This window comes from Cyprinus carpio, chromosome B3 (assembly GCF_018340385.1).
Source record: "Cyprinus carpio isolate SPL01 chromosome B3, ASM1834038v1, whole genome shotgun sequence".
Lineage (NCBI taxonomy): Eukaryota > Metazoa > Chordata > Actinopteri > Cypriniformes > Cyprinidae > Cyprinus > Cyprinus carpio.
In genome coordinates, this window is record NC_056599.1 from 26,905,273 (window position 1) to 26,929,689 (window position 24,417).

Consider the following 24,417-nt stretch of genomic DNA (forward strand, 5'->3'; position numbering starts at 1 on the left):
AAACAAATCGGTCAAAACTGGACTGAAATGCCGCATTAAGAGCATTTTTTTCAAATTTGTTTTTTTTTTAATTTTTGTACGTATGCACTGTTGCATTACAACATTTACACGTCACTCGCCTTAATAAAAATATAGCCTATTACAAAAGAACATTAAAAATTTACAGCAACAATGTGCCGCTATAACGCAGTAGGCTATTGGACGGATACATAATACACATAAATAAATAAATGCACATTCTGTTATCACTAAAGTAAAACTGAGAATTCTAAATTGTTTTTAATTGGGGGATAATTTAATCCAAGGTGAGTGCAGTTTGCATTCAGAATCACTACCGTGTGTAGTCTTGTAAGAACATCCCGTGCTTCTGTAGAGAAATGCTAATGACAGCCTGTTAAAAACAGTTATTCCGGGAGGAGTGGAAAAGGGAACTGGTTTGTCATTATCACCATCCCTAAACAGGAAAGTCTTGATTTATGGATTTATGTTAGTCTATATAGAATACTCTACATTCAAATGAACTCTTCTGCGGGTCTATGTTGGGCAGAGGATACAAAATGAGACTACGGATATATTCAGAAAGTATAAGGGCATCTGTCAATGCAGTTGCATTTGTAACTCTACACAGATAACAATATCAAATCTATGACAATGTGAAGAAAAACACTGAATGCAAATGTCCTTTGTTTCATCATCACCAGAGTTCAATGAGTTCAGGACACTCACTGATGTATTATTTCTGCATTCAAAACACACACACACACACACACACAATAGAGTGTATTTTTTCTTTTTATAAAGCTAACCTTTTTATATTAATTTTTTAAAATTATTTCCCATTTAAAAGTGCTTGCCTATTTTATTTTTTTTTTTCAAATCAATGCAAGACAAAAACCAAAGGCACCTGCATATAACTTTGTCTAATCTTTACAAAACAAGGTCAAAGGTATAAAGAGATTGAGGTCATACTCACATACTCTAGTCATTAAAAATGCCCCACTTCCCATACTGCTTTTAGTCTCCCCCAAACACAATTTCAATGCACACACACAAATTCAGACAAGCGAGGTCTTCAATTCAATTTCAGAATTCAATTTTACTTCTTTAAAGTTAGCAGAAAGTGTTAAATGAACAATATAAAAAAGGCCCAACATTAATGCAAGTCCATCATGGTGTCTCAAAAACAGGAAAACAATACAAAACAGTTCTCAACGAAGGTCAGATGTTTCTGTACCAGACACAACGCTAACAATAAAACACTGCTGAAGTCCAGAGGGTAGAGAAGTTGAAACAGACTAGCTGAGAAGAGATCGGAGTAAAAACACCTCACAAGAATAAACATTATTATGGTCTGCTTATTTTTCTTATCTAGCAAGGTTTTATTAGAAAGTGCATTCCATCCACTGATGGAGAATGGAGAGAATCAGACAAGGAGCCCAAAACACACACACAGTTAAAAAAATAAGATGATACATATGATTGACAGCCACCTGAACTCATAAGAGTACTTCTCAGGTGAGGAGGGAGGGGCATGAAGGCAAAACACAACTTCTTACGGCACAAACTATAGTTCTCTGACAAAGAATCCCGACCAAATCCTCTTGTGATTCTCCCCATTTTCCAACAGCCAGCCATCTTTCACGTCAGACACTTGACAAACAATTCTTTGTCAGTTGCGCAAACCTCTTACTTGGCAGTAAAGTGCAGAGGACAGATGCCTTTGTCTAATGAGAGAGAACAAAAATAATTCACAATCAATCAATCAATCAGCTGAGTCTGATTGACTCAAGACTTTCAATCACTTTATCTGTGCTGCTCCTAAAGTCACTATCTAACACTCACTCACACACTAATCATCTGCATGATAAAGAATCATGTACCAGAAGAAGACAGAGAGCAACTAAAAAGCAGCTTTTGATACCAGCACCACAGACATAAGATCAGTCAAAGACACTCACACACACACACTCCGCTCCTACATTCGGTTGAATATACGATTAGAAACAAACCCTTTCTGCATCTTCCAACCCATCACACAGACTCTCACAAGCACGCATCTCAATTCAACATAGAAATCCAATTTCCTTTTTAAAAAGACTCACAGAGCATCTACTTTATACAAATAAAAATATTGGTAAGTGAGTTAGGTTGTATAGAACATACAGTAAAACTAATAAATTCGCCTTTAGTTGCAGTCTTCCTATGACACATCACAGCATTGGTCTTCCTTAACAGTCTCAATCTCCGACTGAACACGCCAGAGAGCTACAGGCATTACCCAGTGAGCATATTTTTATTTTAATTAAAAAAAAAAGAAAAAAAGAAAGAAAACTCCAATATCTGAATAAAATCACTGACAACCACAATCAGGCAACAGAAACGTTTCAGTCACTTAGACTACGCTGAGTTTACTGCTTAAGTGCTGTATACTATGTTTTGTGTAATGACTTGTATATGATTTGTTATGTAGAATAGGAATATTTTCCGTTGTCTGGAAGACCTGCATTTCTAAAGAGGTTTTTTTGAAATCTAGACCTTTAACCTGTGAACGATTAAACCCGTAGAACCTTTGCAACAGCAGCTGAGTTGATAAAGAGTTAGAGAGAGAACCACGTTTGTGCCACTGAAATCCCAATGGCCCATTGTTTTGATCGTTGTGACGGAGTCTGAAGCGGGGGTGAAGTGAATCAGAGTAATGCTTTAGGAAGTTTGCGCTTGTGTTCTTGAGATCAGTTCACAGAGATCAGTCCTGTTTGGTCACGAGTGCTAGTGGCAAGTTGGTTTGTAGTATCAGTTCTGTATCTCAGACACACACACACACACATACATAAACATTTCATTGCATTACACTGAGTTCCAGCTTCCCCATTCCTGTGAGAATTAGATGCATGTTGTCCATCCGTCTGCTCTGTTCTCCAGCGAGCACCTGATTTCACATTAGTGAGTTTGTGTACGAGACACTGTGTTTCAGTGGTGTTGCGGAGTGGCGCCCTGTCGCAGGTACGCATCCTCGTGTGCGCAGTGGTTTATTGGCTCGCTCTTAAACAGGGCGGGGGGAGGGGGCAGGACAGAAGGCTGCACTGAGATCTGCTGAGGGGCGTGGCTCGTCATGGGGGCGTGTCCTGTGTGATGGACAGGAGTGTGAGTGTGTGTGGGGTGATGTTGCACGGGCACCGTCTGCATGTGCAAATGAGAGAAGCCATGGGCGGTGACCACCCGTTGCGGTAGGGGCCCCGCCGTGGCAGGACTGATCATTACGGGGCCCACAGGCGTCGACTGAGTGGGCTGGGTTGGGCTAGGGGTGTGGCTTGAAGAAGGCGTGTGGCCGGTAAGGTGAATGGGAAGTGGTATGCCGGCAGGCTGAAGGGACACCGGGCTGGTGACCCGGAAGCACTTCTCTCGGTGTGCCTTGAGCATGTTGGAAAAGCGGAAACGCTGGCCGCAGATTTCGCAAGGGTATGGCTTTTCCCCCGTGTGTGTGCGCCGGTGCCGCTTCATGTTGGGCCGACTGGTAAAACTCTTCCCACAGATCTCACAGATGAATGGCTTCTCACCTGAAGAGAAAGAGAGCGACGGGAGAGAGAAATGAGATCTTGTTTCCTTCACTGGAAATGAAGCTACACGAGCAGCAGGACTTAAACATGTGTTATTACAGAGAACGTCTGGGAGTGTTTAACCACAAGAGTTTAAATGCGTCTGCTACCAGGGTCAGACTTGAAGAGCCAGCTGGAGGATAGGGAAAACATCAGAAAGACTCTAAAATTAAATACACAGAACAACTAATACACTGCAATAACAAATCTTCAATAAACCCAGCTGAATCAAGGAAAACACGGGCAACAGTTCTTCAAGTCTAAAGTCTTTAGAATAGTTTAAAAAAAAAAATGTTTTCACTATTTACTCACCCTCATGTCATTCCAAACCTGTATAAGTTTCTTTCTTATGTTGAACACAAAATAAGATATTTTAAAGAATTTTTAAGAACTAAACAGCTGCTGGTCCCCATTAGCCGCGTTTCCACTGTCGGGCTTAAAGCGGGCGTGCTAGAGCGTGCCAGGGCCAGTCGCATTTCCACTGTCACTTCCGGGGCTTGATCGTGCCTCATCTGGGCTTCCTCGGGGCCAACGGCCAGGGTTTTTTGGCCTGACGAAAACCTTAGGCCAAAGTGGGCCAGCTGGGGCTAGAGGAGTGGTTATGAACAAAGGCGGAGTTTCTTCACGTCTGGAGAGCGTCAGCGCCGTTCATTTCAGAAAGATAACAGCTATAACATCAACATTAAAAACTTTTAAAAAATAAGATGAGCTCAAAACTCATTTTCAGTCAGCAGCGAGTGTTTGAAATAACGCGATCCGATGTGGATTATAATCACCATACAAGGCAGAAATATTTATAAGCGATGTAAAAGACTATGCACGCTAAACATTAACGTTACCATAATAAACATGGTAAATGCAACCACTTGGAGAAATCAGACGTCAGCTTCTTATTCTCTATCACAATTGTGTATTTATTTAGTAACTTATATTATCTGTCATAATTCTCTTCTCGAGAGTTTAGCTCCACGTAGCATGTCATCAAAATATAATAATGATTTTTGTTCGGGAGCTTTTATAAAAATAGAGTCATTATCATTCATTCTAAATGTGACGTATATAGGCTATGGCTACAAATAAACAGAAACAGACTCGACTGAATAAGCAGGCTATTTTCATAGGTGTTAAAAATAAAAAAATAAAATAGAAATACATTTATTTCTGTGTGATTAATTTTGAGTCCTGATAAATTAATTCATTATGCTCAATGTATCACTTTTAGTAAAACATCGATGCTTTTGAATTTGAATATTTAACAAAGCATGCAAACAAAAGGCCGCTGTTATCATGTTCGTTTTGTGATCGCGCTAGTTCCAGTGACTTATTTCTTAGTTTTCTGATAACTTCTCTTTGTTGGTGAAACGATGGGGTTGCGTGACGTTGTTCCTGAGAGGCGTGTAAAGGGCGGGTTTTAGTGACGTGCAGCGGAGCTTCTGGCCTGACGGTGGAAACGCAGTGCTATTCTGGCCTCGGTGCTACTGGCCCGAGGCTATTAGCCCCGCCCGCCCTGCTTTAAGCCTTGGCTCGCACTGGCCCGACAGTGGAAATGCGGCTATTGACTTCTGTAGGAAAGGAAATACTATGGAAGTCAATGGGGACTATCAACTGTTAGATTACCAGCGTTCTTCAAAATATCTTCTTTAATGTTCATCATAAGAAAGAAACACAAACAGGTTTGGAACAACATGAGGACAATGATGGGCAATATTTAATTTTTAGGGTGAACTATCCCTTTAAGTCTTTTCAACAATACTAAATAAACAAATGAACCTTTTTGAACAGAACTGTTCTACTCTTGTAGTATAAACTTTTTTTTAGCATTAAACATACGTCTTACAATATTTTACAACTGCTTTTAATTGATATGTTTTTGGAATACAAAAACCATACTTACTATAACCATATTTTAATTTGATGAAGCTAAACGGGTTTATGAAGTTATATTAAACAAGTTTAAACATGTTTGTGTTGGTCTGGTGAAACTTTAAAAAGTTAGTATTTTTCTCACACACACGTATTTCACTTCAGAAGACACTGATTCATCAGCTGGGGTCATATGGATTACCGCTATGTTAGCTTTGCGTAATTAAACTTAAAAACTTTAAGGGAGCCATACACTTGCATTATATGAACTCGTAGAGATGGCTTATATTACTGAACATCTCAGTTTGTGTTGCACAGAATAAAGTAAGATTGTTGTGAAATGTTCTGCTTGAAAAGTGAGCTTGTTGCAAATTTCATTTGAATTGTTATTTTATTATCTAAAGCAACAGCGTTTGGATATATTTAAGTGTGTCCAAATGTTTTTCGGGGCCACTGTAAATTAGAATAATTATTATTATAGTAAAACTCCCAAATGTGTGTGAAAAATAACAAAACAGACAAGCTATTCATTCACCACTGGGGTAAACTCACCTGTGTGTGTCTTCATGTGCTCGTCGAAATACTGTTTCATGTTGAAGTCTTTGCCACACCACTGGCACATAAACTGCTTGTGTCCTATATGGATGCTCATGTGAGACCGCAGCTGGTATTTGTACTGGAACCTCTCGTCGCAGTTCTGCACACACACACACACACACACACAGAAATAGACAGCGTGTGGGTGGATGCTGTTTCAGCCTCACTTCAAATCAGGGCCAGACTGAAGCAATCCCAACTTTGTAATAGGACCATAATAACCTGTCATTACGGTTCATAAGCCTGTCATTGCCATACTATTTATAGGAATCAGGCCAATCCCACTCATTCAGACTCTCTCACACTGCACCCTTAAGTGAAACCAGTGAGCCCCACCCTGACCACCCTCACAGAGGATTAACCCCCGATGCATTTCTAAGGAAAAGATGCCTCAACCAACAGCTGAGGAAAAAACCAAGAGAGAATATTAGAGATGCAAAATGAATCAACACAGTGTGAACTGACTCGGACACTGGTCCTATCAGTGATGAAGAGACAAGTTGACAAGCAGTTCATCCTTTCACACTAGAGCTGCTTTGTTCACTTAAATATTCACAAAAATTGAATAACATTTGAATTCTGATAACAATTCTAGTTAGAAGGAAAAGATCAGTGAACACAAGATTCTAAACTAACAGTCCACAAGAGGGCGCCATAAATATAAATTAAACGACAACGTATCATTGTTAGAAGAAAAACTTTTTTTTAAACTGAAGCACATATAATTAGTGAAAACAGTTAAATTGACAAGTTATATTTATTAAATATAGTCTATAATTTGTCACCATATTTATAGTGAAGAAAAATATATTTATCTGGTTACAAAAATCATTTTCTCTATTGATGACCTTAGCTGTGTATTTTGTGAATTTAATCAGCGTAACTACCACTGAAATAAACGGGAATGTTTACGGATAGTTTTCTGTCCTAACACTGGTTAAAAGGATAAAGTTTACTTATAAAAATAAATGCATTTTGTGTTGTGTATTTACACACAAGCACACAGAGGTTTGGTTGCAGACTGACAAACAGCACTTTCAGAATATTTCAGAAATTAGCCAAAAGACGTCAGTAAACAAATGTAACAAACAAAATGCTATGAACCGTAATAAGCAAATCTTTATTCCCTCCCTTATTGAAACATACAGAAATACAGAGTTGTTTGTGCATGACAGCTTCCTGCCGTGGATGTGGCATTTTACAGCATTTGCCAAAAACAAATTAAAGCTCTAAATATGGACCTGGCTGGAAACGCACACATTTATGAATAAAATGATAATTTTAATATTATTTGCTTAATACTCTTTGACTTTTGGAATGTATTTTAGAAAAGCCACAAATAAATGGGGGTTCAATTTGGGGAAACCATGGTGCCAACAGAAGGGGGATGTAAATACTGTACCAAATTCAACAGCTTAGACCTGTGCCAAATTAAAGAAAAAGGAGGACTTTCCAGAAGAAGAAAAAGGCTTTATGTGGAGCAGTGGTTTGTGGCAGGTTTTGGTTCAGGCCCCAGACTTTACACTGGACATCAAACAAGGATTCAACCTGTACCAACCTTGTAACCAGTATTATATCTTCCTCTACCTTGTGTAATCAGTTTTGTTTTTTGATAATTTTGTAATTTAGGGTTTCTAGGACAAGCATCTCACTTAATCAGTCTATGATCTGTATGTCTTTTAACATTAACACACACCAAATGCATGATTTATGTATTTGCATTGTATTTTATGGATTTCCCTTTTTATTCGCAGCATCAAACTGTATTGTGCCATGTAATGTGTTCATACCTCACAGCGGAAGGGCTTCTCTCCTGAATGCTGCAGTGAATGCACTTTCAGTGACATGCTGCGCTTAAAAGACTTTCCACAGGTTTCACAGGTAAACGGCATGTCCTTTGTGTGAGCTGGAGACAAACAGAAGACCTGCTGTGTTAGGCACACATATGTTTCATATGAATTTTGTGGCTGTATAGACATTTTAAAAATATATCTTGATATAAAGGGTTCACTCGCGCAGTGCTGAAGTGTGTCTGTGCACGTTTACTGTACGTACCGACCATGTGCTTACGGACATGAGCCATGGTGTAGAATTTCTTCTCACAAATCTCGCAGGCAAATTTCTTCTCGGCAAAGCCATGGACAATCTTAATATGCTCGTGGAGGGACCACAGCTTCTTAAAGGACTTACTACATGACACACACTGGGGCACAAAACACAAGACACACTGTTATACAGTACAAGAATAACATATTTAGTGGTATATCAACTCTAGACCCCTCTTTGAGTCTCAATGGCCCTCGAAACATGAATGAAGTCTCCCTCTGCTGGTCAGGACTGATTTTAACACATTCCTAGCCTTTAATGTACTTCATATTTGAAATCAGATCCAAGATGTATGCTTCAGTTATCAATTTATTGGAGAATTATCTCAGTTGGCTGATATTGGACATTTAATTGCATGTTAGTTTTGCCTATTTTTACCTTTGCCATCACCAAACAATTACCTTTGCCACTGAGAACACTAATCATTTAATAACACTGCTAAATGTTATCATTAGCAAATTAATATTCAAATAATTTTATAAAAAATTAATATACACCCTTCATTCGGTACATTATAAAGTTGTAATGCCTAAATTCAATGTTTAATTCTTTTCTTTTTTTTTTTTTTTTTAAATCTACACTTTCTGCATTTAGCAGACAATTGTATCCAAAGCTACTAACAATAAAGGAACGATCTACTGCTTTGTTGGTATTTTCCTTTACATAATTTAAATATCGGTCATTTATTTATTACATTAATGAAAACAATTATTGGCATAAGCAAGGATTTTAATACATCAGTGCATCCCTAATTACAATAATCATTATTGAATTACAAAGTCATATACTTTTAATTTTAGCATTTAATATGGAAAAGAAAATGAAACCTTTTGCAATTTTGGCTTTTTAGCTGTAGTCAATGTTAATTTACTATTATATTTTGTTTCACACCTACACCATCATTTACATGTTTGGGGTTGGTAAGATTTTTTAATGCTTTTGGCTATGGCTACATTTATGTGACCAAAAATACTATGAAAACATTAATACTGTGTAATATTATTACAATTTGAAAACATCAATTTATTCTTGATGATGACAACACTGAATTTGAATACTTTCAAAGAAAAAAAAGATCGAACAAAAACTGAAATATCTTGTAGCAGCACAATGGCCTCACTCTGTCCCTCAGCCTCATTTCCAACAGAGTCACATTAAAGAGGTCATGAACTGAGAAAAAGATCCCTTGATCTTTTGACATATAAGAGGTCATTGTACTATAAAAACATCCTGCAGTTCCAGACCGCATCAGTATGAACATTTCTTCACTTTATTTTACTGTGGATTTGTTAACAAGGCACAATTCGACACAGGATTTTTAGAAAGAGTCAAACTAAAAGATGATGCTGTGCCATGATCACTATTGCTTTTTTCCTACAGATCATTTGAAATGTATTTATGCCTAAATCACAGCAGCGTCCATCTATGAGGAAAGTACACTGTCAAACACACAACTATTAGCCAATCATAGCAGTGGGCGTTTACTTCTGAGTCTACAATCCCCCACACCTATTCATACAGAGCGTTCAGATGAGGGGGGGTTAAAAACTGGATAGAAAATAACCTATAATATCTAAATGATGTTTTTGATGTAAATATCTTGACAACATTATAAGCGGACCTCAGGGAATAGTACAAAATAATAAAAATGGCAGTTTATGGCCCCTTTGAATATGGCCTCTGCTTGGACTAATGTCTATTAACAATACTTGTACTTCACCAAGCATGTGGCTTTTCAATACAAGTTTGGGAAGATGCTCTCACCTGGATGTTCTTCTCGCAGTCTGTCTGCTGGTGAAGAGCCAGTTCACTCTCCAGCACGAACTTCTTCCCGCACTTGTCGCAGATCTGCATGCGTCTGTGCGTCACATTCATGTGCTTCTCCAGGTACCAGCGGGTGTTGAACACACGTGGACATTTTTCACACGCTAGCGTCTCTTTCTCCTCACCCTCTCCCTTGGCCCCTCCTCCTCCTCCCGTGACTGTCGCTCCTGAGGTGGAGGAGGCGGAGCTTTTGGGCTCCTTGGCAGGTCTACGCTTTTGGGGCGGGCCCTCTGCATTCTTCCTCCGCCCCCTGGTCGTAACGCCGGCAGTCACAGTGGTTACACTCCCAGTGGCTACGCGGCGACTCTTTCGCTGTGGCGGGGCTGCGGCTCGCCCCCTGTGCGCCCGCTGCGCTCTTGTTCGCCGACTGTTGTTTTCCTCTTCCTCATCATCTTGATCCTCCTCATCCAGATCCTCCTCAGCACTGTAGTCATCTTCAACACTGTCATCTTCCTCCTCCTCCTCCTCTTCCTCCTCTTCTTCTTCATCCTCACTATTGCTCTTGTCGTCTCCCGTGGTGTTTGCATTTGCTGCGTCGTCTCCTTTGGACACGTGCAGGGTCTGGTTATTGAGGTTGACCTCTACAATGATCTGTCCTCGTTTGAATTCGTCCTCCGCACCGGCTCCCTCTTCGGCTTCAGAATCTTCTGACGTCCCACAGTTTCCGCTCTTCGTCGCAGCTGCTCCGGACCCTTCCTGGTAAAACAGTTGAGTCGGGTCAGGATGGGGATTTAGGTCTGAGGGCATCTGTGACTGTGAGGTGTTGTGGAAGTATGTTTGGGAGGGTTGAGTCATTTGCCCCTCCTCTTGAGACATCGTCTCCGGGCCGGACACCTCCTCCTTCAGTGTCTGGCAGGACTTCATTGGCAGCAGATCACTTGGTTAAATCGAAGTGTTTCCCTCTTTATGTTTGAGAATAACCACTGTTTCCTGTCAAGGGCGATGCAGGAGGCAATGTACCCCTCCTCTCGAATGAATGAGAGGAGGGCAAGAGTGTGTAAAGGAGGAGATGAGGAGAGACACCTTAGCCTAGCCCAAACCAAGCCTCCATTACTTTCACTAGGGCATGACAGGGAAAGAAAAGGGTTTGAGAAAAATGAGACAGCAAGACAAAGAAAATTAATAAGACAAACGTTTTAGAGCTGCATTATTAACTGAACTAAAACCAAAGTTGCGATATGGCTTAGTGTGATTATCAAATTACAAAGGGTGTGATTTAATGGAATGAATAAATGCAATGCGTTTTTCAGAGTGAAGCACAGCACTGCTTTCTTTTACACCCGAGCAACTCAAGATCCACTGGTTTCAGTGTCTCAGAGTGGCTTGTTTCGAATGTTTGCATCTGCTCTGTGTTCGGTAACTTATAAAGTGTATTAGAAAACACAATATACACTAATAATCTTTCCAAACTTGTAATGAAAAAAGTTTCTAAACCAGTTGCCGTCGGCAAAAAAAAAAAAAAGAGAAGCTTTATTGTTTTAGAAATTAAGAAATTAAGATATTATTGTAATTTTTAAAGTTGAACTGAAAAGATTTAGACTTTTTTTTTTTTACTTTCTCCCCGCCAAAAACGAAATTTTCTGGGTTTCCGTTTTCGCTGTTATATGCTAGGGGGCGCTATAACACATCTCCTGAATGAGTCTAGAAAGTGCCGATCAAAAACACAGACCAGGAAGATGCAGAAACAAATGTAAACATATGCATATGAAAAAAAAATATGATCATCAACACTAACCATATAAATGGAAACTGCCTAATGTTACAGAGTGAAATGTCGTCCAGGAAGTGGGAAAGCCTGTGCAAGCTTTGGGAGTTCTGATGGAAGCCATCTCCTGCATCTTTGCTTTGAAAATATTACTTAAATAATTATATTAATTTTATTATTTAATAATGCTCAGATGTAGTATTTGGTAAAAATGTGATTCTCAGCTTTTTCCTCAAAATGTTGCTTTTTTAATTAAACATACCTAGATTCAAGATTTGATAATATTACTTATAAGCTAGAATAAAACAGATTTTTTTTTTTGAAAGTAGAGGGTTTGATCTTTATTTTGATGTATTGCATGTTCAGATATTAGTAATTTTAGTTATTATGGGGAAAAGAGATTTTGGTGGTGGCTGGCAACGTTTTTCCAAAACACTGGCAGGGAAAGGGTTAAAGGGATAGTTCACCCACAAATGAAAATTCTGTCATTAATTACTCACCCTCAAGTAATAAAAAAAAAAACAAAACCAAAAAAACGCATGCGTGGTTCTCTCGTGAACCACTGATGTCACATGGACTTTTTAAATGAGGTTCTTACTACCTTTCTGGGCCTTGAATGTGTCAGTTGCTTTGCTATCTATGGAGAGTCAGAAAGCTCCCGGATTTCATCAAAAATATCTTAATTTGTGTTCCATAGATGAATGAAGGTCTTACAGGTTTGGAACGACATGAGGCTGAGTAATTATAACAGAATATTAATTTACAACAAGAGTATTTGTTTTGTTTAATGTTAATTTAATACAAAATAACACTGATAAGAACAAAAAAAATATTATTATTGTTATTATTTTTTTTAATAGTCACACTGAATAAACAAAAATATATATTTTTATTTTTTGCCTACAAATTTAACCGCCTTAAAAACAAGCATGGCAAACCTTTCCCCAACTCATGTAGTCTTAAAAGTACTCACATCCAAATGAAACTCGTCTTGGCTTTAGATTCAAACTTCAGTCTCTCAACAGCATCTTGGTTTCACTTGGAAAGATAATAGCGGCACCTCATCTGCAAATCTCTGCTGATTCAGACACAAAAGTCGCCTCCTCTCTGTCAGTGATGTGACGGCGGCGTCTCCTCGCCGTTAAACTCAGCGCTTTGATCTCGCAGTCATTACCAGCTGCTCCGAATCAGCACCCTGCAGCCAGATGTTACCTGAAAGAGAGCAAGAAACAATGTGAAAGGTTGCGAAAGAAATGAAAGAAAATTAAAAGCAATTATATCAGGTGTCACCCAAGACATCACATTTAATTCAGTACATCAAAGCAGGTAAATGAACCACAACTACCATTGAAACAAGAGCAGTGTGTCATCAGACACAGATATTCAAGAATGAGTACAACAGCGCTCCATACCTCAACAACACCTCTGAAATTATAGTCAGTGCAATGACAGTTACCTGGTAAAACCCTCTGGTCTTCAAATCAGGTGCCATACATCCTTTATATGTAAATGTGTGTGTGTGTGTGTGTGTGTGTGTGAGAAAGAAGCAAGCAAGTGAATAACAGAGGGAAAAAGAAAGAGAAACGAAACTGCAGCCTGGTTAAGGTGAGGACATCTAGAATCTCACTTTTAATCAGATACACACACTAAACCGCAACTGTTTCGTTTTTCAGCGTAAGTGTGTGTGAGCAGCTCAAAATTAAACCACAAGAAGTTATGTACAGAAAACACGCTCACACAATGGGGAAGAAAACCTCACACATTTTCATATTCTGTGCATATTTTTTTATATATTGACAAATACTGGACAGTCTTGCACACTTCATTACTGCCACCTAACATGTCACAACGAGCAACTCGCCCCGTACTGAAGTAGCCAGCCAGCAAAATGTTGCTTATTTGCCAAGTAGGTCTGTAGTTATTATTTAATCTGATCATGAATGTTTAACTGCGATTATTGTGCACTTTAAATTCCCGTCCCATATTCCAATCCAACAGTTTAACAAATATTGAAGCACAATTGAGCATTTTTATGCATCTATTTCTAGTGCAGTAGTGCATAACAAGGGCACATGAAAGTGGATATTGTAGGACAGAAATGACAGAAATATGTTATTATTGCATATAATAACAATATTATATTCCGCTTTCAAACAGAGATAGTCATTTCTAACATGTCATGACTTTGATATGATGCAATACAGTATGGTCTAAATGTCAAGACCACTGTGTGCTGTGAATATGACATTCATGGATTCTTGTTGTTACAGAGATGGCAGCTATATTGCAGATGCATAGATTATATATTAATAATAATATTTTTAAATTGAAAAGGAATGACCATTACCATTTCTCTCATATACTGCACACCTAGAGATTTGAATAAACACCTATATTAAATTTTATATACACAATTATACAAGTATATAATAATTATAAAAAGACATAAATATAACTTACTAAATATAACTGAAAAAAAAAATAATAATTACATCAATCATCTAAGTGATTGAGCTCTTTGTCTTTGATCTGTACGGCATTCACTCAACAGAGAGACAGATTCAACTGAAAACTCAGACAGTTACACACGCATGAACCAGAACGAGACCACAAGTTTCAGTGTGAGTGATTTGAAACGGGTGTGGGGAGGGAGTGTGTGCGCTCAAGGAATGATCTCCCCCAATCAATGGCTCCTTTATAGCCCAATGTGTGACAATAGACTAAGAAATCAGATATCAGCGTGACCCTGTTAATTCACTGAGATCAAAACACAAGACTCTACCTTACATACTGAGTCATCACGATCAAAAACAACACCGCCTAAAAAAGTAAACAGCAGCCACAAACAGGAAAAATAGCTTGGTTTTTGCATTCTACACTTAACGGCTCCGACCTTGACTTCCTGGCTCTCTGTGAACATCTCTGTTCTGTTCGAGTGTGTGTGTGCAAGTCATCGTGTGCGTGAGCTGAACAAATATTTCTGTGAAACATACATGGCTCTTTAGAACAATACTACATTGTAAAGCACTGGCTGCGTCCTTGCATTACATGATAAAATCTAAAGCCTTGTGACTACCAACATAATTACTGTCTAGTCAGATTGCTGCATCTGTGAAGAGACCAACAGCGTGACTCACATTAACCCACCTCTTTAAGCCATGGTGGGAGAATATACCTACAATTTTTCAAAGAATTTTGAGTCAACTGTTTTTTTGTAAAAGTTTTCTGACAAACTATCTGAGAACTGCACATATGCAGATGTCAAATTTTGTATTGAGAAAGACATTGCATTGTATAAAGACATCATGTATTGAAACATTTTTATGGGTCACAAACCCTTTTGTGTGTGCGAGCATCTAGAAAAGAAAATGAGTTCATTCTATCCCGTGTCAGCAGGAAAAGTGTCTGACAGCGTACGCATACATACAGTGAGCTGTACTACGCAATGCTTGAAAGGTCATGACTATCATGAGTCTGAGGGTGGGGAAGCATCGTTTGAATGATGAAAAGCGAAAAAAAGTAACAGTTAGGGCAGTTAAAACAGAAATGTGAAGTCAGAAGAGAAAGGGCATAACGTTTAACGTATACAGTTCACCTTTGAGTCACCTTTAGTAACAGATAAGCCTACTTTACGACACATTAAAGTGATAATGCAATAAATGAAAATTCTGTCATCATTTAAACCACTTCATGTCATGCTAAACTTGTGTTAAAAATGTTTCATTTGTTTTTATACATAAAGTTAAAAATGTAATGTCGAATGTTGTTTTTGGACCCTATTGATTTTCATTGTATGGACAAAAAAACATTTTTTAAATAAATTTTTTTATGTGTCATGGAAGCAGGGGTGGGCGAAATGAACAAAATCTTATCACAATATGAGTAATTTTATTTAATGGAAACGGTATACATCACAATATAGTTATTTTTGTTTTAAAAAAGGGCCTTATGATAACAAAAGTTTTGATACGAGAAATTTCATGATTCTTGTCACCAGTGTCATTATCACAAAAACTAATACTAGCCTGAACTTAAAAAAAAAAAAAAAAAAAAAAAAAAAAAAAAAAACTCAAACTCACTGAAGACAGTCTGCGATTAAGAATAAGAAACTAATTAAAAGCAACAGGACAAAAAAACTACAGTAGAACAAATAAATAAGAAATGCTACATATATTGTACAACCAGGGTTTTTCCTACATTGAAATTTTTTTGGCGGCCGCCAAAACGATTTTTTGTTCCGCCAAAGCCTTGTTTGATCTGTAATTGGGTTTTGTGAGTGAAGCAGGCTACAGACGGAGCGACGGAGAGAACGAGCACAGCGCCCCTCCCCCGCGCGCGCACTCTCCGTCTTCAGTTCTGTCTTTGCTCGCTCCCTCGCATCAAAATCAACTGATCCTAAAGGTCGGAAGACCGAATCCATGTTTCACGTGGTGCATTCGGAGAATATTTTTGCTGAATTACCGGCGGGGGGGGGATTGCAGTCAGAAAAAAAAGTTGCCTTATCTTCTCTTACATTTTTGCTGAATTACCTTCCGCACATGCAGCTGCTGACATAACTTTAAATAAACGCAAATAATAATAATAATAAAAAAAAAATCTATCCAGTTATGAGGTATTGTGTGTGTGTGTGTGTGTGTGTGTGTGTGTGTGTGTGTTGACAAATCTTTCGCGATGTCCTAACAGCCAGGATTCACACACCGCTAAAGTCCGATTCGCGACCTAATGATTCATTATAATGAATGGTTAAAGCAATTGGTCTGCCGTCAGTGTCTGAATCGGTGTATAACAAATCATTACTTCTTAGAAGAACATACACATCTGAAATGAGAAAGTAAGTGTGCTTACCCCATTTAGCAAGAGTGTTTAGTAAAATTTTGCCTTAATTATCCACAGTATGTATAGGCCTATGACAATGTGTAGTAAATTACCTCTAAAATCATTTAGTTTAAAGTTAGACTGGAGTGAGATGAAACTAGATCAAAGCACAAAGCAAGCTGTTGCTAGCTAGCTGCTAATTTTATATTGTAAAAAATTATACTATTAGACATTTTAATGCTAAGTTTTTAATGCTACTTTTTTAATTGATATGATTATACTAAATAATTATCAGGTCTATCAAAAAAGGATTTTATCTTTCAAAACTTTGAAAGCCAGTCGTGGAAAAATCACAGCTTTTTTTGCAAAGAGGGTAAGAAAGGATGACAGTGAGAGTGACAGGTAATATCTGTGTCTGATAATTGCATAATTTGTAAATAGATAAATTGTGATACCTTTTGACATTTCAAATATACTTTGGTATCGATGATGTTTACATGTAAAATAAGTTGTAATCGCTTTCTTTTCCTATCTAGCCTGACAGTGATTTTTTTTTTTTTATTATTATTATCATAAATAAATAGGATAAGAAAAAAATCACAAACTGTTTCTTTGTATTTATTTTAAATTAAACATTTATTGTCAATATTGGGCTTGCGAATCATGTGGGTGGATGACCATGTCTGTCAGCCACCACCGAAGACCAATTTTGACCCAGGAAAAACCCTGATAACGTAATCAAATGTATAAAATCATGGCATATTCTTCACTGTGTGAATTAAATATATATTTAAAATTCCAAAAGTGATTTAATCAAGGGCATTGAGAGATTTTCTCTCTTTTACTGTGCAGTTAACAAATGACAGACAACAGGAATATTAGACTGCTGTCACTTTAAGAGCTGCCCACGTGACCACGTAGCACATCAGCATCAAGTGAGCGTGAAACTGCGATAGAGAAGACAGTCCAAAATCTCTATAGGTTGACAAATTTCTACCGGTTAATCATGTCTACCGGAATATCACCCACCCCTACACAGAAGAAAGAGTCACCTTCATGTTCAAACCTGTGTGAGTTGAACTGTCCCTTTGAGGCCCATTTCTTCATATTCACTTATTAAAATATTAAAACAAGGCACTGATAATAATAAACATCATAAATGGATTCAACTGGCCCTAATTCAAATCGATAACTTAAGTTGTTTTTTTTTTTTTTTTTTTTTTATATAAGTAACTGACATCGGCTTGAAATGTATATTCACCCCATTTATTTATTTTCTAAATGCATGCTGTTCATCTTACGGTGAACAATTCATTTATTTTTTGCCCTTTTTGCCCTTTAGTCCGACTTCTCCAATCGACTGCAAGCTCACCGTCCAATCAACTGATGCACAGAATCAAGTTCCCATCCTGTATTCAATTCATTTTCAACAATCTGTTTCACTCGGATGTATGTCACAATATGGAAAAAAAGATCTCTCGTTCATTATACTTCCACTGCATCATAACTTTAAAAGAACAAGTTCATAAGAGTCTTTTTTTTCATGAATCAGGTGAATGCTTGTTTGTGCATGCATCCAGTGCAGACATGACCACAGATTATTTTTTATTTTTTTTTTGTGTAGGAATATTGTATTATTTTTGTAGTCTTCATCTCAGGTAATGCAGCAAACTAATAGCTCAGGTATCAATGTCTTCAGCTTTAAATTCAGCATAGCAGTAGGCTATATGATTCCTGCTTGTGTTTTGTTTGCAGTAACACAGTGGAGCAAAACCTAGAAAAACAGTTAGAGACAATTCAATTAAAAACTCAGTTCTAAACCTTGCATGGTAACTACCGAGGGTGACGCAATTTGCCCGAATCATGCAGCTCTCCTGCAGCGACAGTGTACATTGCTGGAAAGGCCACACATACATGCATAAACCTACCCACACAAATAAAACCATATACACATAAACAAACGCCCACACGTATACAATTATACACAAACACATACCCACACAGATGCAGCCATATACACACACCTCCACCTTTCTTCCGGTGCGCTTTGAAACTTTCTGAGAATTGGAGAGCGCAGTGTATGTGACCACATGATGGGTGCATAAGGGGTCACACATCTCAGAGCATGTGCATTGGAGTCACAGGAATGTAGCCGGCATATAAAACACATATATTACTGTACGTGTATTTCAAAGACTGGCCGGCACACTTTCTAATGTGTGCAAATTCACTGAAAATACCAAACGGTGCCCTGCATTCATATTAAACAGACTTGCAAAGTTAATTCTTCGCTGAATATCTATGAAAAGCAAGTGACTCTCGAATTGAGTGCACCCATCAGAAAGATGCCAGAAATGCAGCACCCAGAGGAGCGTGAGAACACATCTGAGGAGGAAATGAAGGAAAAGACTTATTTACACAAGAATGCAAGACGCATGTGTTTGCATCTATGCATCTGTTGATGTCTGCAGCCACTTACAAGTCTAGAGTTTGCATGCGCTGGTGCAATACAGAAGAAGAAAAGCAGAGTGAAATTCAGTGCGAAGACAATACCAATGCTTTAATTTTTCTTGCTTCAAGACCGACAAGTGCAACTGAAGTTTTGCAACACCCTCAGGCCGCTCCTCTCATCATCGTGAGCAAGGAGGTGGACGATAACGGTGACTAATCTCAGGCTTCCTCGCCCATGAAAGAAGAAAAAGCTGCTTTGATGTGGGTTGACAGTCAAAATCTGTACGACCAATGAAATTACTCACCTTTTAGCTTATATATTCTGATCATATCTCCAAGGACTGAGGATCAAGCCCCATCTCACCTCGTCCATTCAACCATATCCAAATTTTACTCATTCAATCACCAAAACCACTTTAATCTCTTTAACTGATACTGCAGACAAAATAACCTTTCATGCTCTGGTCTGAAGGTGGATTTAGTGCACAGGAAATGTTTTTAGTAGCTACAGCCAATGACTTCAGGTATGATTTATGCAGGTTTTAATGACTGAAAGTGAAACTTCCAACTGCTAGTAGCTAAAAACGCACAGGTTTTGTTTTGTCTTCTTCAATTTTCAACATCTCTGACCTGCTGGCCTGGTGCTGAACTCCAACAGCAGGCGGATCACTGATAATCTGATTAATTATTTAATCACGGGAGGTCAACCATAACAGTACTGTGCATCCACAATCTGACTTCCACTCAGAAAGGGTCGCGGCTTCTTTGAGTGCTGTTATGCAACTGTATCAACCACAAGCAAGCTGAGTCACTCTATTCTTCTCAGATGCTCTTAAACTAACCCACCAACAGCAGCACAGGGAGAGCACAGAAATGACATCAGAAACGAGCGACATCTTCAAGTCTGAATGAAATTAATATTAACCCTATTTATAATCTAAATGCATGTTAAAGATCTTACTGTAAATGATTCTTCATTGTGTTTTAATTATTTGAAAAAATCTTCTTCAATCATTCAGTCTGCTTCAAACTGCAAGATCACGTTCGTCTGTTTTACATTTTTGAGTGCAACGTCCACATCTCAAAATCCAGTCAACAGCTAATGTACAAAACCCACCCTACATTTTTTCATTAATCCATTAAACTGGAAGGTATGCCACAATACATATGTCGCTACTTCACTACTTTAAAAGTGAAGTGCATATTTCTGTAACATTAAAAGTAATGACTTCCCCATCTGCCATTGGTTGGATAAACTAAGCTCCGCCCCAAATTCACACCATTGGTCAGAATATTTAAACATAACAGTGGTTCCCATTCACTAATAATTGCATAGATTTTTTATTTCTACACGCAGGAGAACTTCTCACGAAAGCAGTGTATGCGCATTAATTTGTTCTTAGTCCATTCTAATGTTAATGAATTTGGAGTATATATTCTAAGTTAGTCTTTGTATAAAATATGGCCAAACCAGGCTTTCTGCACCACCTTTTCTTTACAGCCCTTTTGTCACTCTCAGAAAACGTACTGGTATAGTTACACACAGAAACCTCACAGGTGGAACTATAACAAAGCTTCGCTTTCACTATTTATGATGAAATACATTTGCCATGAAATGTATGAAATATCATCTTATGTCATTTTTTTCTAAGTTTAAAATAAAATGTATTTTGAAAATTATTGGTGAATTATGATTTCATCATAAAAAAAACATTTGTATGCATATTTTTAAATACAATTTTGTGCATGCACACTAAGTGAATAAAGCACTTTTATGGCACTTTTTACAAATTTAACACTTTGTCTCTGCATACTAGGCTGGAATAAAAGAAAGTATTTTAACAAAAAAACAAAAAAAAACAAACAAACAACAACACACTTCACCTTTAACAAATTTCAGATTTTTTCCACAGCAGGAGAGCATCATCACAGATGCGCCCAACTTAAGACACAGGCGCTCTGAAGCATGAAATACTGTTAATCTAAAAACTGCGAGTCTATATCAAGTCTTTTTGATCATCACTTTATATATAAAATCTTTCAATTTAAGAGGGGATTCATGCAGTTTAATTTCTTTATCTTATAAAAATTATAAGTTTAGTAGCAGATGGGCCCTGAATAAAATTTGTATTCCCACGGTTCTTACACACTGCAGCCTGAATGATATGTTATGAAGAATAAGCAGAAGGAAAAAACACGGTAGATAAATCTAATACTTGTTAAACACGTGATATCTAATTGAAATGCTTCTTCAGATTCATGTATCTGAAACCCCTTGATTTGTGGGTGTGATAGGACACTGTGAATTACACAAGCTCTGGAGAAAATCTGATAGCCTAATAAGTTGGTGAGACTTCATAGCAGCTTGGGAAGTGGATAAAAGAGAAGAGGGGGAAAACCTCATAAAACACTGAGCTAATCAAAGCGTTCTGGCTTGTCAGGCACACAAATGCATCACGGCTGTTCCAAACTACGTTTAACAAAGACACAGACCAAAATATTAAGAATAAAAAAAGAGGTAAAAGAAACAGCAAAATTCCTTCGCCCTACTCCTAAAATCAGCGCTAGCAGCTCGAGCTAACGCCGCAGTTTGAGAAGGGCCTAGCGCGCGCATCCACAACACACCTCCAAACTGCCTCACGTCCACCCCAAAAACGAGGGTAAATACTGGCATACAGCGCAGTTGGGCCAGAGTATACTGTCGGAACAGTTAGAAAAGCAGCAAATGGTCTGCGGCAACTCATGGGCAAAGAGTAACTTTTTTGGGAAAGCGACGCAAAGAAAGGGTTAAACAGAAGGAAACATTGGTTGGTCGAGACGGCAGGCGTGCAGGCCGATCGGCTAGCAGAGCTAACATCCCGAGTGCATCTACATACAGCTGTGTGCAGTGGACTCCAGCCACGGCAGAACCCGCTTTTGCAAAACTGTTAAACGCGATTGCAAAAACCTCAACCGAGGTGATTTCAGTCGACCTGCTTTGCAAAGTGCGTGCAGCGACAATACGACTATTTAAGCCTGTGGCTCATAGCAAGCTAACATCCTCGTCGTGGACGACTTTCACTTCTTGCACCCTCAGACCGCCCAGATTTATACTCCTTCAGAAATTTTTCTCTTTCATATTGACGAGCACTCGCGGTCTGCGAGCAGCTAGATGCAGGAGACTCTCAGTGCATCTGTATGCAAAAGATGCATTAGGCAAGTAACGTAAACGAGTTTTGACGATCCCTGCTCTTTCCGAACAAAAACCTGCAGCTCGACCGGTGAAAATCAGTCGTGTCGTGCATTGACAGCATCGTACCTTGACAGATGTCCGAGGGACGGTTTCTATGCATGCGGCGAACAACTGTCATCGCTGTAAATAAATGCAAAAGCAGAAATTAACTTGTAGCAAAGACTACTCACCCGAGACACGAGCGCCCTCTCCCTCTTACCGTCCACCTCAAGTTGTGTAGCGATCCGATAAAACACAGATCTACAAAAAACGACTCGCTTCAGATAAACTATGCCTCGGCGGGCACTGTGAGTTTTGGCGAACAGCGTGAAGTCGCGCGCACAAGCGGACAAACTATCCCAGATCTCTCTGGTTTTCTAGACTGCACGAGCCCACCGCTGCTCCGCTTTACAAGCCATCGCTACGTGGCTGGCCTAGGTCTCGCGCATCAACCATCCTCCGAGTTCATCCGAGGCACTCGAGCCGCCGCTGTCTGCACTGGAGAAAGCGCGCGTGGCGTCGGTTTTTTTTTTTCAGTAATCAAAGAGCGAGAACAGACAGCGTTCAGTGCGCGCACCCGTCTTCCTCCCTGCGACGAACCACCTCGATAAAAGTGACTTTTCACTTGATTGACCGTTTGCCAAACAAGACGAGAAATTGCAGCTGCCTGTACTTCATTGTGAGGAAGCTCCAACAATTTTGGGAGCTTTGTTTTCTAAACCATCACCACATCGGTCCAGGCCTAATGTGAACTTAATGCTGTCAGTTGTACATTAAAATCCAATAAAAATGTCAATAAAAAAGTTTTTTTTATTTTTTTATTGGCGTTTATGCATCCATGAAGAACCTTTAATTCTTTGAACATCCTTTGAATCTTTCCAATGCACAAAAGGTTCTTCAGATGTTCACAATTGATTAAAAAAAAAGGTTATTTGGGGAACCAAAAATCATTCCATTGTGGCATTGCAGTGAAAATTTGTTTAGAAACCTTTATTTTAAGAATGTAGAAATGTGGATTTCTTATTCACTGTGCAATGAAATAAAGGCATTTATACTTTGTTGTACTGTTTAGACACTTTTAGATGTTTTTATAAGTCTTGTTATGTTTTATAGGATAGTTCCTGTTGCTACTAATGCACTGCTGGATCCAGTAAAAAGTGGTGTTATATTTCAAAGCTCTCCGTGGCCTGGCACCAGAGTATATTTCTGATTTAATTCGTTTACATCAATTTATTGAGATCCCTTCGCTCAAATGATCAGCCGAGTCTGACAGTTTCTTGGTCGTGCGTTAATGTAAAGGTGATAGAGCTTTTTAGATGGCCGCTCCTAGTTTCATTGCTCTTAAAAACCTCTCCCAAATCAGGGGCATTTCAGAGGGCTTTAAAAACTCATTTATTATCTTTTGCTTTTAGCAGTATATTGTAAATTGTATGGATTTTTGTTGAATTTTGGCTTCATATATGATTACTTTTGTATGGTTCTTTTTGAAAGTGCTGTAGAAATAAACTTAAGCTTAACTTAAAACGTATACTTTGTATGCAATGTGAGTTGCTTTGGATAAAAGCATCTGCTAAATGCATGAATGTCATGTTAAATCTAGTTCTGCTCCTTATTTGATTGGCTGAACGGCATCTAAAGAGCTGATTTAGTATAAAATGTGTCTGTTCACGGTGAGTGGTGCAGAATAAAAGGGAAGTTGGCTTTTTGCAAATGTCTCTTATTCACTTTCAAAAAAGACAGGAATGTTTTTATTTTATTTTTTTAAAGGATTTACATTACATGTGTAATTGATTCATTATCTATATTTTATAATCCATGTCCTGCCATGATTACACAAGGCTGTCTCCTCATAAATGAGTTAAATAGTATTTTCTGGTGGTTAATTGTGTGAAAATGTTGATTGTTGTTATTGTGTTAGTGTACTGATGTTTTGTTGTTTATTCTTGATATTTTAAAGGGTTCTGAAATATCTTACCAAAGAACTGCAGTTGAAAATTAGCCAGCTGGCGAACAGAAATGTTGATTAATGTGTGTTGTCCTGATAAAAAATAAAAAAGGTTAATTAAACATTTATACATTTATTTTTGGTTTAACTAACATCCCTTCAAAGAAAGTAACACGTTTTCCACTTGTAATAATGATTTAACGAATTGGCATTCACATGTTGTAATCTCATAAATACAATATTTCCAGCATGACATAACTCACATACACTGCTCCAGACTTTCACCAAAGACTCCTTACCTATAAGC

General features: G+C 38.3%; 1 protein-coding gene across 3 annotated transcripts; it reads right to left on the reverse strand.

Annotated features, from left to right (window-relative positions):
- Positions 1–1,076: 1,076 nt before the first annotated feature.
- On the reverse strand, positions 1,077–22,892 carry LOC109104609 (zinc finger protein 652-like). 3 transcript variants are annotated; one of them, XM_042720538.1, is made up of 8 exons: positions 22,386–22,892; positions 22,253–22,306; positions 12,662–12,900; positions 9,924–11,042; positions 8,109–8,256; positions 7,844–7,959; positions 6,009–6,153; positions 1,077–3,554 (listed from the first exon to the last, which is right to left on the reverse strand). In XM_042720538.1, the coding sequence occupies exons 4-8, from the start codon at positions 10,845–10,847 to the stop codon at positions 2,968–2,970; spliced, it is 1,920 nt and encodes a 639-aa protein (XP_042576472.1). In that variant the 5' UTR covers positions 10,848–11,042; positions 12,662–12,900; positions 22,253–22,306; positions 22,386–22,892; the 3' UTR covers positions 1,077–2,967. The 3 variants fall into 3 exon arrangements, with proteins under 3 accessions (XP_042576472.1, XP_042576471.1, XP_042576474.1); XM_042720537.1 differs by lacking the exon at positions 22,253–22,306 and having other exon boundaries at positions 22,357–22,892; XM_042720540.1 differs by lacking the exons at positions 22,253–22,306; positions 22,386–22,892 and adding an exon at positions 13,145–15,690.
- Positions 22,893–24,417: the final 1,525 nt, after the last annotated feature.